The sequence below is a fragment of the Echeneis naucrates genome, chromosome 15 (genome assembly GCF_900963305.1).
Source record: "Echeneis naucrates chromosome 15, fEcheNa1.1, whole genome shotgun sequence".
Taxonomy (NCBI): domain Eukaryota; kingdom Metazoa; phylum Chordata; class Actinopteri; order Carangiformes; family Echeneidae; genus Echeneis; species Echeneis naucrates.
The window spans coordinates 12575778-12589818 of NC_042525.1; the positions used below are offsets into that span (position 1 = coordinate 12575778).

Here is a 14041-nt window from a genome sequence, read left to right on the forward strand (position 1 = left end):
ATTTTCACTGTCAAACATGCAAAGTCAGAGTGAGAAAGCCACACAGCCGCTCAGGTATTTTTGTCATCCACTGAAGTGGCACCAGGAATACCTGCACATTTTTCTACGGAAGGCGGTCCCTGAGGGCGCTTCCCTGTGTGGCTCATGTTTTTTAAAGCATTAGTGTACGTGAGGCATACAAATGATCATGCAGAAACGTGATGAAAGCTGGAGGAAGGCTGCGATACGGGGTCTCCATGGCAACCTCACAAAACAGCATGCACTCACCATGGCAACAGGGCTGTCGAGGGAAAATAGCAGAGACAGCAATGGAGCTGGTGCTGGCCTCTGATGATGTATACACAGCAGCAGCAAATCATTCACTCACACTAAAACATGAATTTGTCTGATGGCATATATATATATATATATATATAATGTGAAAGCAGTCACAGTCGTAGCATGTAGCAGTATGCCTTAACCCAATTGGCCAGAGTACCTTTTAGCTTGAGTTTTGGCTTTTCTGTATTCTACCTTGATTTGCTTTCAAAGCCCTCATCAGTCCTGTTTGGAGCTGCAGGAGACCGTGTCCAACTAAAACACCTCCAAAAAACCCTAGAAATCCATTGTCCACTGCCTGAACAGCACCACATGAAAGACGAGAATGGTGCCAGAAATACAACGCCAAATGAATGATAATTTCGCCCTGTGTGATTTGAAGGTCTAAAGATCTGTGTAATCTGTGTCGTGCTGTGACTTTGCCCCACCCATCCCAAGCCTCTACTCAAAGGCTGCTTTTGCAAAGATTACACAAACATGACGGTGTGAGAGAGGATATAATTTAGTGATCATGGAGGAGCTGGAAGCTGTATTCTGTCATCTTCTGAAGGAGCCAGGCTCGTGGTTTCTCTGTTTTCAGTCTTTATGCGAAGCCAACAGACTGTTGGTGCAGCCCCACATTTATTGGACGCATAAGAGACCAGAAGCTCCTTTTAAAACGCCCTTTGTACGTCTTCTTGGTCAAGCAAGGGTGATGGTGATTGTCACTGGACAAGAGCTTTGCCCATCCTCACATTTATTAATGAAGGAGTTCTCGTACGTCCTCTAAGCAGCTTCTGCGTCTTCAGGGCCGAGAGTGCAGTGAGTCGCTATCAGGATGAGGGTAATGGGTGGTACCTGCAGTAGAAAAAAAGACTTGAATGTTGCTGTTGCTTCAATGCTGACGATTGTTATGTGGAAATAACAAAATCTACAGCAAGCATTACATCACCATTTGACATCCAAAGCCTTACTCTTACCTCAAACCATTGAATATATTAACCTGTCACCAGAGGTTAATTTGACCAGAGTAAAGGGTTTAAAAGTTTACAACTCAAAATCCTCTCAAAAGGAAGGGCATGTTATCCAAAAACAGAAGCACACACAGACATGACTCTGCTCCTGTAAAATAGCGGTATGTCATGGTATTCGGTACAGTAGGCCTTGTTAATAGAGCCACAGACGGCGATCCTGAAAAGACAAATAGCCCCATACGACTGCTGACACTTCAAGGCCAGAGTCAGCTGTACTGTAAATGGCAACGCTTTCCCCGCCAGACAAGGAGAAACCCCCTGTACATGCATCATCGTTCTGACACTGTTTTCGCACACGGGGACGTGCAACAAAACTTCACACAGCGGTTTGCTTGCCCTCACATGAGGCGTTGCCACCTGAAAATGTGCATAGTTTAGATAAAACAAACACAACCAAAACATCCTCCCTTTGAAAAATCTAAATCTCTACCTCAAAATGAGGCATGATTAATGCTGCACATTAAGTAGGCATTTCGTAAGCGTCTCCTTAATGAGGTTGGTTGTAAGGGAAGTTTTTTTGCTTCAATCATCTTTAATTACACACTGAAAAAAGACAGATATTCATCACTGTGGTTTAAGCTGCAATTCAATTCAGCAGCCATTAAAAGTTGTGCCGCTTGACTGAGTTTCCATGCCAGAGATCGAATTGAATTGTGTCACCCCTGAACTCCAGAGACCTTCAGGTTAGAAAAAAGAAAGACCACGTTTCTTTTGCGTCTATGGAGTTCAGATGAAATCTCATTTGCCACACATCGAATGCGAGGTCAGGAATAAAGGATGGCTTGAGTGTTATTTGATTTTCAGGGAATAACTGGCAAACCACATTCTTTTGAATTGTTTGATTTGGAAGATGTGAATAATTTTTATGCATTGATATTCAGCCACCGTGGAGCAGGTCTGCTGGAGCTGTCTGTTCACCGGAATAATCACAGCTGGTGGGTGTGGCAGTCACAACACAATGGAAATGAATAAATGTCTCCATCTAGTGACGGAAGGAAGCTTAACAGCATGGGTGGATTTGTTTTTTTCAGTTACAGTCAATCTTGGTCACAAAGTATTTCTCCCAGTCTTTGATAAATGGTCTTCTAAGGTCAGTTGTTTGTACTGTAGTTATACAAAACACAGTGTTTTGGGGGAAAAAAAAAAACAAAAAAAACAACGCAGTGTGGATTGAAACTGATCATTACATGTATTATGCTTTTGTAAGACATTCTTACAGTTTTCCTTTTGATTAATCACAACTTTCCATCCAAATCTCCAACAGTCCCTGATTAGAATTGTGCTGAGGGATATTTTTGTATCGGTTTTACAATTTTGTTTATTTATTTTGACTTTTCACAAACTACTGAGAAGGTAAATTTGTCGTAATAATGCATACAACGCTTTTTCAACGGACATCTCTGTTCTACATTTCATTTAAAAGCTAAAAAGATTCTGCAACCCTAGCTTTTGACAGGCAGTGAGAAAAGACACACTATCGACTAATGCACAAAAAAAGTCCTGTTTTATAAACACCGATCTCAGGTGAGTGGTAACAGATCACACAGAAGGAAGTGACTCAATGCAATGTGCGAGTTTACAAACAGATGCTGAAATATACTGTCCCCCCAACTGTGCTTCCAAATCAATTCGAGCAAAAGTTTTGTCATTATAGATGCACAGTGCAGTGCATAATAGGAAATAATTAACCAGGGAAAAACAGTTTGCATGTTTTCCTCCACTTTCAATATTGGCATAAAGAATCTTTACACCAATGTATGACTTCATAACTTCAGAAATGGTATTTTGTGATAATAATTAAGCTATTCAAGGAATATGATCATTTATTTGTTTTTTGTAATAGAAAATACAATCTCTAAATTATAGTTAGTTAAAAAAAATAAACAAAAAACAAAAAAAACAACCTCATCAGATTAATAGGTCACATTTAGTCCTCTTTTTTGAATATCCCATAGCCAAACATGTTGGATGCATGAGAATTATTGTTTTAACCAAAATGCCACAAAACTCTTTCAAACTTTCATTTCATTTTGATTGTCCATCATTGACTTGTATTAAACTCAAATGGTTTACCTTAAGGACCACAATGAATAAGTCCTATTCATTAAATCGTCAGCAAGTTGATTTATTCCACAGAGCAAATATGATTCATTACAGTTCATCAGAAAGTTGTTCATGCAACAACTTCCTTACTACGCGCCATCAACTATTATTTCACCCTCAAAAATACATACACACAAATGAAAGACTCACAGTGGTCATATATTATCAATAATATTATGCACAAAATATAAAACTAGCATCTTTCTTTGACATCAATACAGAATGGCTGCAATATTAGTTCTCTTGCTCCACATCGCTTCACATTTATATACACAAAGTAATTACTATGCAGTGCATAGTCTCCATAAATTTCTCTTGTCTGGATATTGCATAATAAATACCATCTGAATTTTAAGACTTGCCACGATCCAGACGTATGTTGGCAGAGAGAAGAGTCAAACTCAGTTACGGAATAAATAAAACTTCAAGGATTGTGTGCAAATGTATAAAAGAAAGAAATTATGAAAGAGACAGACAGTTAAGTAAACCATGACCTCGCTGTCTGTGTGCGTAAATGTTATTTATGTCATTGAGAAGAAAACACCTCAGAGACCCTGAGATAACTCATCTGACCCATATCCTGCCAAACAGACCCGTGGCCCACTAACAGGGCACTTATGGTCACAGAAGGACCAAACCGGTCAGCTCTGAGGAAATTTGGCTCCTGCAGTCACTGTCAGACGGACTACTTTGTTTAAACATTACAAGAAGGAAAGGGTTGAGTCCTGCTACTTCCATCTAATGCTGCCAAAATAAAGAAATAACATCTGGGTAATAAAACCATGCTATGCCTGTTATATTGTTCATGGACTCTTTATCATTAACTTAACATCAAGTTGTAAAAATGGCCTCTGAACTTCAGTTGGGAATTAAATCATGTAGCAGAGGCTGGATGCCCCTCTTTCAGCCCTGTTATTAAGTTGTTAAGTTGACCCAAAAAAAAAAAAAAAAAAGTATCCTCCTTAAATAACCTTCTATGCGTTAATGATCAATTCTAAGCAGTTATCAGGATCTGAGATGCTGGTTACACAATAGTCAGTAGAATGGCAGTACATGTTATAGAGGGTTATAGAAAAGTTTTTCACATAGCTATAAGTTGGTATCCGTGGGTATCTGCTGGTTTGTGTGCTCAGCATTGGTTGTTTTAAATAAATCCTCCACCGGACTCTGATGTGTTTAAGGTGTACTGTGAGCAAAGCTCTCACCTGTTTGGTTTCTCTGGGTTTCCTCTTGGAGCTAGAACTCTAACTCTTCTGCCTTGAGCAATGATGCCTGTTTCACACTACGATGACCATCAAAAAGCGATGACGCAAATGTCTCCCACTTTGTGCTTCACACGTCTTCATTAATCAACAAGTGATCAGGCTCTGTTCACATCAGATCTGCCTGACACTGCTTCAGGGAGCAGTGACAGAGCAGATTGTCTGTACACATTTCTATTGTCTTCTCTCCTTTTTCTCGATCATTCACTGTAATTCTCTAATATTTTCTCCAAGTTTTGCTTTTTGCTCCTCTGCCTTCATTGCTTCTCTTCCTGCTATCCTCCGTCACCTTTGTTTTTACTCACTAAGCTTGGTCTCTCTCTTTCAGTGCTGCAAGAGGAAGTTGGTTGCCATGTTAATATCGTTGTTTGATGCTCTGAGGGCCTCAAGGGCATCAATCCTGGAAAAGCCCATTTCCACCAACCGTGCAACCTGTGGGACCAAAAATAAAACATCAACTGAGAGACAGCAGGCACGCATAAATCATCACCTGAAAACATTTCAGAAGGGCTTCCTGCACAAAGAAAAGTGTAGATGGGCATTCTGAGACATGCAGACCATAAAATGTGTGAAATAGGACATAGAAACTACAGAGTGAATTCATAATTCAAATACAATTAATGTATCAAGGTGCACATGTGTAAACCTATACAGGAGCAAGAGGTGAACACCAACCTGCTCCTCTGCCACAGGAGAGTTATCCAAAAGTGGTGGCTGTGTAGATGGGTGTGTCTGAGCCTGAGGGTGGGGCTGCATTGGAAGTCGGTTCTCTCCTCTGCGTCTCAGGGAGGGGAACAACCTGGTCCACTGTAACAACCCAGGCTGCACAGACAAAGAGGCAGAATCAAATATTTGTACTTGCACTTTGTATTGGGAGGCACTGGGGCTAAGCTATAAATCTGTGGTGCAATAAATGTGTGTGTGTGTGCGTCTATCTACCTGTGGTTGGTGTCTGGCGTTCCTCCTGGCCTCATTGTACTGGGCCAGCAGCAGCTGTTGGTCGAGCAGGTCCATCCTCTGCTGCCTCTGGATGTCCAAAGTGGCTCCCATCCCCAGAGGTGTCTCACTGTTTGGCTGGGAGCCTTGACAAGCACAGATGTTAGGCACATATTAAAAGGCAGTCTACTAGAGGGATTCTTCTAGCTTTGAGAGGATTTAACATATACATCTGTCCCAGGTGAATAGCAAAAATGTTTTATCATTATTAGATTTACTGCAAGAAGGATATCCTATTTGTTGGGACAGCAAAACTAAAATAACAAAGATGCAACCTGTTAATCAGAAGAAAATGTGGGAACCCGAAGTTGTTCAGAAGTTTTTTAGATCAATACAATTTTTCCCTTAAATGACTGCGTAGGACATTAGAAACTGGAGAGGAGCAGCCGTTTAAAGCATGACATTTGATGTAAACAACCTTTTAAGTGAATGCTCTCAGAGAAGAAAGTAACATGTGCAGTCATGTAAAAATATTACATCTTCAGTCAGCCAGAAACTATTTTTCTTAATTAATACTGCATGCTTTCATACTACTGTTTAATGATGGCATCATTGACCCATAAATCCCCTCTGTCATTTGGTGAAATTGGACGAATAGCGCCTATAAAATTGGGAACATGAGTTACTTCAGCTAATTAGCCAAGTAAGTAAGTATAGAAAATGGCTACAAAAATGTGAATCTGGAAAATTGGCTAACTTTATAAAGCAGGCTGGACTGTTAAGAAAGCATAATTTCCTCCTTCACATGACCTTACCCCAGGATAATTTAATAGAAATACATTAATGTGTATGTTTTGTTTTAGTGAACATTAAGTTTATTATTCCTCCTTCTTATTCATACTGGGACTCACTTGAGAAGAGTGGCTCAAAAATATGACGTCCAATACGAGACATCCAGGAAGGAATGAAGAGAAGCTTCTGTAACCGGAGAACATTGGAGTAGTACAGCCCACCTGACATCTGAAAGGCACATCCACAAAAAACACATAGACATATAAAAACATAATATGCAAACCCCTTACCAATGACTTTCATTATTCAGTATCTGTTTTTTTTGCTCTAAATTTATAGTTCCTTCAATAAAATGTCATCATCTGGTGAAAAAGGCCCAAAGATCTTAATTTTACAATGATATAAAACAGACCGGTGGCAAAGCCACAGACTGGAGGAGCTATAATGTTCAGCACTTTGCCAGATGAATGACTAAAGAGATTGATTAACAGTAAATAGATGCTGATATATTTTCTGTAGATCAACTAATTTATCCAACACTACTTTGACATTGAATGGCATGTCAAATGAGAAATGTTAGATTATACTCCCAATTTGTTTATTTGTTATCTGAATCTGAAATACGTTTTATTTTGAAAAATGAATAGCACAGTTTTTATGCCGACCGTATCATCTTATTTTGTTGCATTTATCTGCCACACCTTAAAGGCTGGTCCGTGGAAATATTGTCTGACACTAAATTGGTCCGTGGCACAAAAAAGGTTGGGGACTGCAGCTTTAAATGAACTGCAGGTGATCACACAGCCAACCAGACAGAAACATACATTTTAGCATTTGAGAGGAAAAGTGGCTGAAGCTTAAAGTTAGCTTGCTATGGGCTTGTGTTAAATTTCACCAGTGTTCACGTTTTGACTGATATATGGTTTGAATGGAGCCAGCATTTCTAGAAATTTGGGATCATTTTGTTGCTCACTTGTCAGGCTATGGGGCTGTTTACTCTATTGACGCTATTGGTTCAGGGGGCGTGCGTTTCATTGTAATTGTTAACTGGTCCTTGTTTTGAGAAAGACTTTTCTTGAGCGCATTATTTAGTTTCCCTGACCCACATAGAGTTGTGTCACACTGCCCTCAGGAAACACCTGAAATACTAAAGACATAAATCACTTATTGCAGTTTTATTTTTTTGTAGTCTTCTTGGATACCCAGTAAATTATGAATTATTTAAGAATCTTGATACTCACCAGTCCACTGACTGCAAGGAGCCACATGAAAGGGCTGGAAGTAAGTAGCTAGAGCAGAGAGGAAAAGTAAGAAACAATGAAGACCAGTTGAATGTAGTCTCAAGAAATCTGAAAAAACAATAACAGAGAAAGAAAAATAATCACATGCTCAAGCCAGCAGAGCACAGCCTTACCTGCAGGCCTACTACATAGACCAGGGACTTGTTAGTGATGTGGATATGGCCCAGGACCTGGGTGACTGGCATTCTGGGTATCGACAAGTAGAAAGGCACGAAAAGAGAGAAGACTGGAGCAAGTCTGTGAGAAGAGAAATGTCGAATCCAAACCATGGAGAGCAAAAGAGAACAGAAATAGAGAGATTTCAAATTTGAACTACTTTCATGTTGCTTAATACAAATCTAATCAGCATGCATGCAACATACAAAATAAACTGAAATGTAACAATAACATTTCAGGCAATGCTGTGTTTGGTTTAGGAGCTGGTAATGTTTACATAGCTCTTTCCCTGAATAATTACTCATAACTAAATTAAATATCCTAAGCTATTTATTTTTTTCCTCCTCATATGGTGGATGTTATTCTGCTGCCAGCCCACAACCGTTTAAATAGGCAAATATAATGTGGGGAGAGGATTAGGAAATGGAAAAATGGATACTGCCCGAGGCTTACATGGTGATATGTGAAGGTGGTAAAAAGAGGTGACATATGGTTTGAATATCACTTTAATGCTTCATGCTTCTAAGTAAATACAAGGATATGTAGTATTTGACTGTCTGATCCTTAAACGTGATGAGTGACAAAAAGCTATTCCTAACCATTAAGTGAAGTTTAGCATGTACTGTGGCTAATAATAAAATCAAGATACTCACAGTCCCGCAGGCAGTTCCTCGACCTCATAGTCAAATATAAACTGAAAAGCCTGGGCCAACAGGAAGTCCATCAATGCAGAGAGACACCATGTGCCGAATAGGAAGGACTGACATTAAGAGAAGAAACGTGCATGATGGTTAGAACAATATAAACCTATAAAGTCTGTCTGTCAAATGCCAATTGTATTGCAAATTACTGAGAACTAATTGGTGTCAGACGAGAAAGTTACATATCATCTCCCCTAAAAGACTAAGTTGCTAAAGAAGTTAATTCTTTTTTTAATATATTCCTTTTGTTTTTTTTCAGTAACTGAAGAGGAAAAACCGCACAAATAAACAACTGTGGCTCATTTAACACATTAAATGTATAAACTCCTGATTGCAAGAGATTATAGTTTGGCAAAAATATTAATAAATTTGTACTCTGAGTAACCATGTATGTATGTATTCATCTTTTAGTGGAATTGGTACTTACAGCAAACTTTCTGGTGCCAAACCTCCGTTCAAAGATTCGGAAGTTGTAAATTAGCAGACTGCTACAAAAGGAGTCCTTCAAGTCTAGACAGATCAGCCTGCCACACAACAACCTACTCACCTACAGCATGAAGGAGAGCAGCATGATAAATTTACATTATAAATGTACACAGTTGTAACAAAATGACAAATGCCTTTTCTAAATAACAAGTGTATATAACAAGTTACTCCATGTTATATCCTAGCTGATATATCAGACCAACCAAGAACTGCTAATTACCTTGAAATACTTCATCATTGTAGAAACAATTTGTCAAAATTATATTGCGATAAATAGGGCTGGACGTTTCTTAAATTTGGTTGATACAATATAATTCCTATAACCAATATGGACGTTATAAACATCACAGAAAAACCGCCATGAATGCTCACAATGGATGTCCGTGACCACATTCACCTATAACATTATATATTTTAGATAGATAGGAAAAAAAGTACAAGGAAATCAATGTTCACCTTTTCTTTGCATTCAGACTTCATAAAAAGAAACAAAAAAACTGTCAAATAAACAAAAACCTCACCTTTCTCAATATTAATGTCTTTAACCAAAAATAAAAAAGTGCTTTGGCCTCAAAGAATATGAAAAGTGCTCTGAGACGCGACAGCATTCAGAAAAAAGGTGAGCAACAATACAAACGCATGTGGGGTGGTGGTGATGCTTTTTAGGGACGGGCTGGCTTAAACTTCTATGGTTCCTGATCTTCAGGCTCTCATATTATTCTAAGGAGGTAAATTGCTTCAAATGGTGGACAGATTTGATGAGCTGCTGCTGCTGGTTGGCTCAGGCAGGTATGAGAGACGTACCTGGTGCTGCTGCATGATAGCCTGTAGGTTGTATACAAACAGTTCTTGGTACTGTGGCAGCAGGGTGAGCATCACTGTCAGCCCATTGAGAGTCAGGAGGAGGCCTTTAGACAGAGGAGCCTTATCTGCACAAAACATCAGTGGTGAACAGCGTTTTCAGGTTTTTGCATTTTACATCAGTCCTGAAATTACAATTATGCTACAGCTACAGGTTCCACTAACTTAAACAAATTAACATTTTGCTTCCAAATGGTATGGAGAGTTTGTAACGTATGAATAAACTAAAGGTCAAAACAGTTAGTTGAGTAATGAGCCAACAGACAGAAACTGCCGAGTATGTCACGCTGCTTCATTTTTAATTATTTGAATCATCTGTTTGTTTGTTGAATTGGCAAATGACTCATCAATTGACTTGCCAGTGTATCTGTAAACCTACAGATTTCTACAAAGCTACTGATTACATGGAAACCAATCAGCAGACTAAAAAAAAAACAATCAACAGCAGCATACAAAGAACTTAAATGTAATTAGTTCCATCTCAAACAACAACGGCATGCTGTTTACGGATGATCTGTAATAATAATAATCTCATGCTACAGTGGCCTGCTTTGAAGAAATTTTATTGTAATTTTTCTGCACGTTTATTTTATATTTAAAAAAAATCTGAACTTTTATATGTAATGGAACATTTTTGGAAGCTGAGAATTACGAGTTTTTCCTCCATCCATGAAAAACACGGAAAGAAGAAATGCTGCCGTCTACTACAGATAAGCTCACGTCGGTTTTGTCGATGTTAGCTAATTTCCACAGGCAGATTCATTTCCTGCTCCACAAAGTGGAACTGCATGGATATTTACAACATCCTCTTTTTCGCAGGTTGCGTTTATTTTATGGTTGACACGTTGGAGAACCAAGACGCAGATTGTTGACAAACTAAATGCAGCAGCGAGGAAATGATTGTGTCGGCTGTAAATGAATGACAGGGCGATGCTAACGTCGGCTAGCTGAGGTAGCTGCTCTCGCTGACAGGCGTCGTTGACGGTACTGCGACATCCCGGTTCCGCTTTACCGGCGGAGAGCTCATACTTACACAGGCCCCGAGAGCCGGTGGTGGTAAACATGGTGTCCAGGCGCGGTACGGAATCCAGACAGCGGAGGTTAGTCCTCAGCCCAAGCAAAACTAAGAGTAAAACACCAAAAGAAAGTTAAGGTGAGAATCCATGCTGTGAGAGAAAGGAGTCGAGGAAAGCGAATGTCCTACGGAAGCCCGACAAGGCCAAAAGGTGTTACTTCGCAGGCCGCTGCAGCTGACGGATGGCGGCCTACAGAGGGCGCTGCTGCTCTGTGGTGAGATGTGGCTCCACGGACATTTGATCAATTTACCTGTTCGTCACATTTCCATCCGCGAAAGTTTAAAGATTAATATTTATATTATACCGGACAATGCTGAGTATCGATATTTATCCAGTCAATTGCTGAGGACAGGGAACCAAAGAAAAAATAAATCATTTCATTTTCGACTTGATTCCTCTAATTTAAACTAATTTGCCAAATAAAAGCACCTTAGGGTACAGTTGATCAAATTGAGCAAATAAGAATTAACTTGCAGTGATCTTTATTTAGGCCTAAAATAAAGCAGCAATCCCTCATAAATCATGGATTTTACTCAAGCTTTGGAAAAAATCAAAAGCAAGAAATTTGCTACTTTTAGAACAACAGTCTTTGTATAGTATTATTAGATTATAATCAGTGATGAACTGGTGTGTGCACCACTTTAAAATTGCAGCTGGTAAAGGTTGGGCTAATTTTAATCAGGCCTACTTTACATACTGCAGGGCATCCTATATAAAGATGATGGGAATGTTTGGAATTACCTGGATCTAAGGGAGCTGGTCTCACTGGACACAGTGAAACCAATTTAAAGGCAGGCTCATCTGCCCGTAGATGTTTTGGCTGATTTATAATGCTTCTGTTTTGACACCTTATGAATTGCTGTCAATGTTTAGTTTATAGATTTTCATTGTAAATTAACCGTTTCCATGACATTCTTTCATTCCTTCGAAAGAGGTTTCTAATCTCAATGTCTATTTTTTTCTGGTTCGATAAAGTTGAAATAACTATAACAAAGTCTTTGTTATTATTTCTATTACATGTTGTTTTATCAATCTGAATCAAATAAACTTAGTGAAGTATAAGTAGGGAGTAGAAGAAGGGAGCAGTAGTATTGTAAGAAGAGTACCACAATGCTGTACTCATGTAACTGCAAAGATACTAACAATACTATACTAATGTAAGACAAATACACTTAAAAGAATATTTGAAGAAAAAACAACTGGACCAGTACAGTAAAAAATAAGACAATCAACAACTTATACTAAATGTTAAAAAATGTTTCATGACAGATTGTGGTTCCTGTAAAGCACGCCCATGTGCATGCACACAGCATGAAGAGTGGGATTATCTCTGACTCGTACTCCAGGTTTAGAACCATTGATCTGATGGCCGCAGTACCTCGTACAGCTGGGATTTCGTGTCTTGCTCACAGGCATTTCAGCAGGACAGCTGTTGTAGCCAAATGATCCTCCCAATGAAGGGCACTCTCCTCATCCACGACAACATCCTGCCAGTATTGCATGGACCTCAAACAGGGCATTTCCAAGGCTCTGAAGTACTGATTTAATCGTGTCTGATCTTCAGCCTTGTCATCTATGACCATTTGCCCAGTATGTAATATGTGGTTATGGGTTGGAGACGCATACGCACAGGCAGCATGGGGATTGTTTCATGTCTTGATGCCATGTGGTCAGCTTTCTGACAAAGCAGCAACAGTGTTAATTATCCTCGGGGCTTGAGCAGGATGCGACTGCGCAAAGTCCAGATTAATTACCTTTTCTTATGGTCCTCTGGCCTTACGCACACAGTGTCATATATTGTAAAGGCTCAGACTTCCTTAGCAAAGCCCCCACTTTGTTTTGAACTACAGGCTGCCAGTTTTATTCACATCAAACTGTGTATTCCTTCATGCCTGACTGTGATAGCTCCTCAGCCAATTGATCCAATGCTTATGTTATTTCCAACTACATTTGAAAAGATATGGCAAACAGCTGTCTAATAGTGTTGCATTTCCCCATCATCCACAGATGCAGTGGCGTGTTAGTTCCCATTGGTTAGTTCCCCCCCATTAGGTCTATTTGGCTGCCGGTGGTCAGATGTGACTGCAAAGCAGAGCTCAGGAACAGCTTGCTAATTGTGTTTCAGACCTTCTCTGTCACTGATGTAGGAGTGAGGTCTAAAAAGGTTGCTTTGCCCCTGTTCTCAATCAAAGATAATCAGATTAAACAGCACTGAGATGTGTGTATGCTGTATATGTGTGTGTTTGTGTGTGCTTACCAATAAAGAGACTCCAGATTTGGAGACAGCCTTGACTCCTGCTGTTTGCTTTGTTCATTAAGAGGAGATGAGCAGATGGTTTGCTGGTCTGTTGTGCAGCACACACATGCAGGCACACACTCATAGACACACACGCACATGCAAATACACATACGCACACACATGCATGCATGCTCCGTCCTGTCACCTTAGCTTTATCCTCCATTTATCTTTTCCATTACACATCTCTCAGCAGGACAATGCTACTCGGTAAATTGTGAGTAATGCGTGTGTGTGTGTGAGTGGGTGGGTACAATTGTGACAGACAGACAGAGAGAGAGAGTGTGAAAGTAGAGTTGTTTTGAATGAAGTCACCAACCTTTTTAGTGTAGCCAGCCTCAGAGGTGGTCATCTGAAAAGCTGATAACTCATTCACATATTCATTTACGCGAATCACAACAATTCATTTGTCACTGACTCTCTCCGGGAAGAATTGCTCATAACAGTGGTATTGTTTTGCTCCTGCATCACAGCTTATCTGCCAGTGTCCAGGAAATGGCACACTGCACATTTAGACAGGGTTGCATGAGTAAAATATGGTGGAACACAAAGATTATTTTCTGGCACAAAAAAATCAGAACAAGATGAAATATACTTTGTTATTGAGGACTTCATATTGCTTGCCAGTGAGTATCCAAAACATCTACTGTCTCTTCTGGGCTTCAGAAATGTTCGATAACATTTTGATCAGTGACGCCTTACAAATTGCATCCATTGAGCCTGTTAACAGAACACTTGGT

The 14041-nt window shown here is 39.6% G+C and overlaps 1 protein-coding gene across 2 annotated transcripts; it reads right to left on the reverse strand.

Annotated features, from left to right (window-relative positions):
* Window positions 1–402: 402 nt before the first annotated feature.
* Window positions 403–11139, reverse strand: ubac2 (UBA domain containing 2). Of its 2 annotated transcripts, XR_003841680.1 has the most exons (11): window positions 10963–11139; window positions 9873–9997; window positions 9010–9129; window positions 8535–8641; window positions 7839–7962; window positions 7666–7713; window positions 6544–6652; window positions 5636–5778; window positions 5372–5518; window positions 4640–5128; window positions 403–1155 (listed from the first exon to the last, which is right to left on the reverse strand). XR_003841680.1 is itself a non-coding variant. In XM_029521093.1 (10 exons), the coding sequence occupies exons 1-10, from the start codon at window positions 10991–10993 to the stop codon at window positions 5021–5023; spliced, it is 1062 nt and encodes a 353-aa protein (XP_029376953.1). In that variant the 5' UTR covers window positions 10994–11139; the 3' UTR covers window positions 3443–5020. The 2 variants fall into 2 exon arrangements, 1 of the variants encoding a protein (XP_029376953.1); XM_029521093.1 differs by lacking the exon at window positions 403–1155 and having other exon boundaries at window positions 3443–5128.
* Window positions 11140–14041: the final 2902 nt, after the last annotated feature.

Excerpts from the sequence above, each read along its gene's own strand:
- ubac2 (XM_029521093.1), bottom strand. The coding sequence starts at position 10,993 with ATGTTTACCACCACCGGCTCTCGGGGCCTGT. Across the intron at positions 9,130-9,872 it reads CTATCATGCAGCAGCACCAG|GTGAGTAGGTTGTTGTGTGG; the intron begins GTACGTCTCTCA and ends TTCATGCTGTAG. Across the intron at positions 6,653-7,665 it reads TCCTTGCAGTCAGTGGACTG|ATGTCAGGTGGGCTGTACTA; the intron begins GTGAGTATCAAG and ends TGTGCCTTTCAG.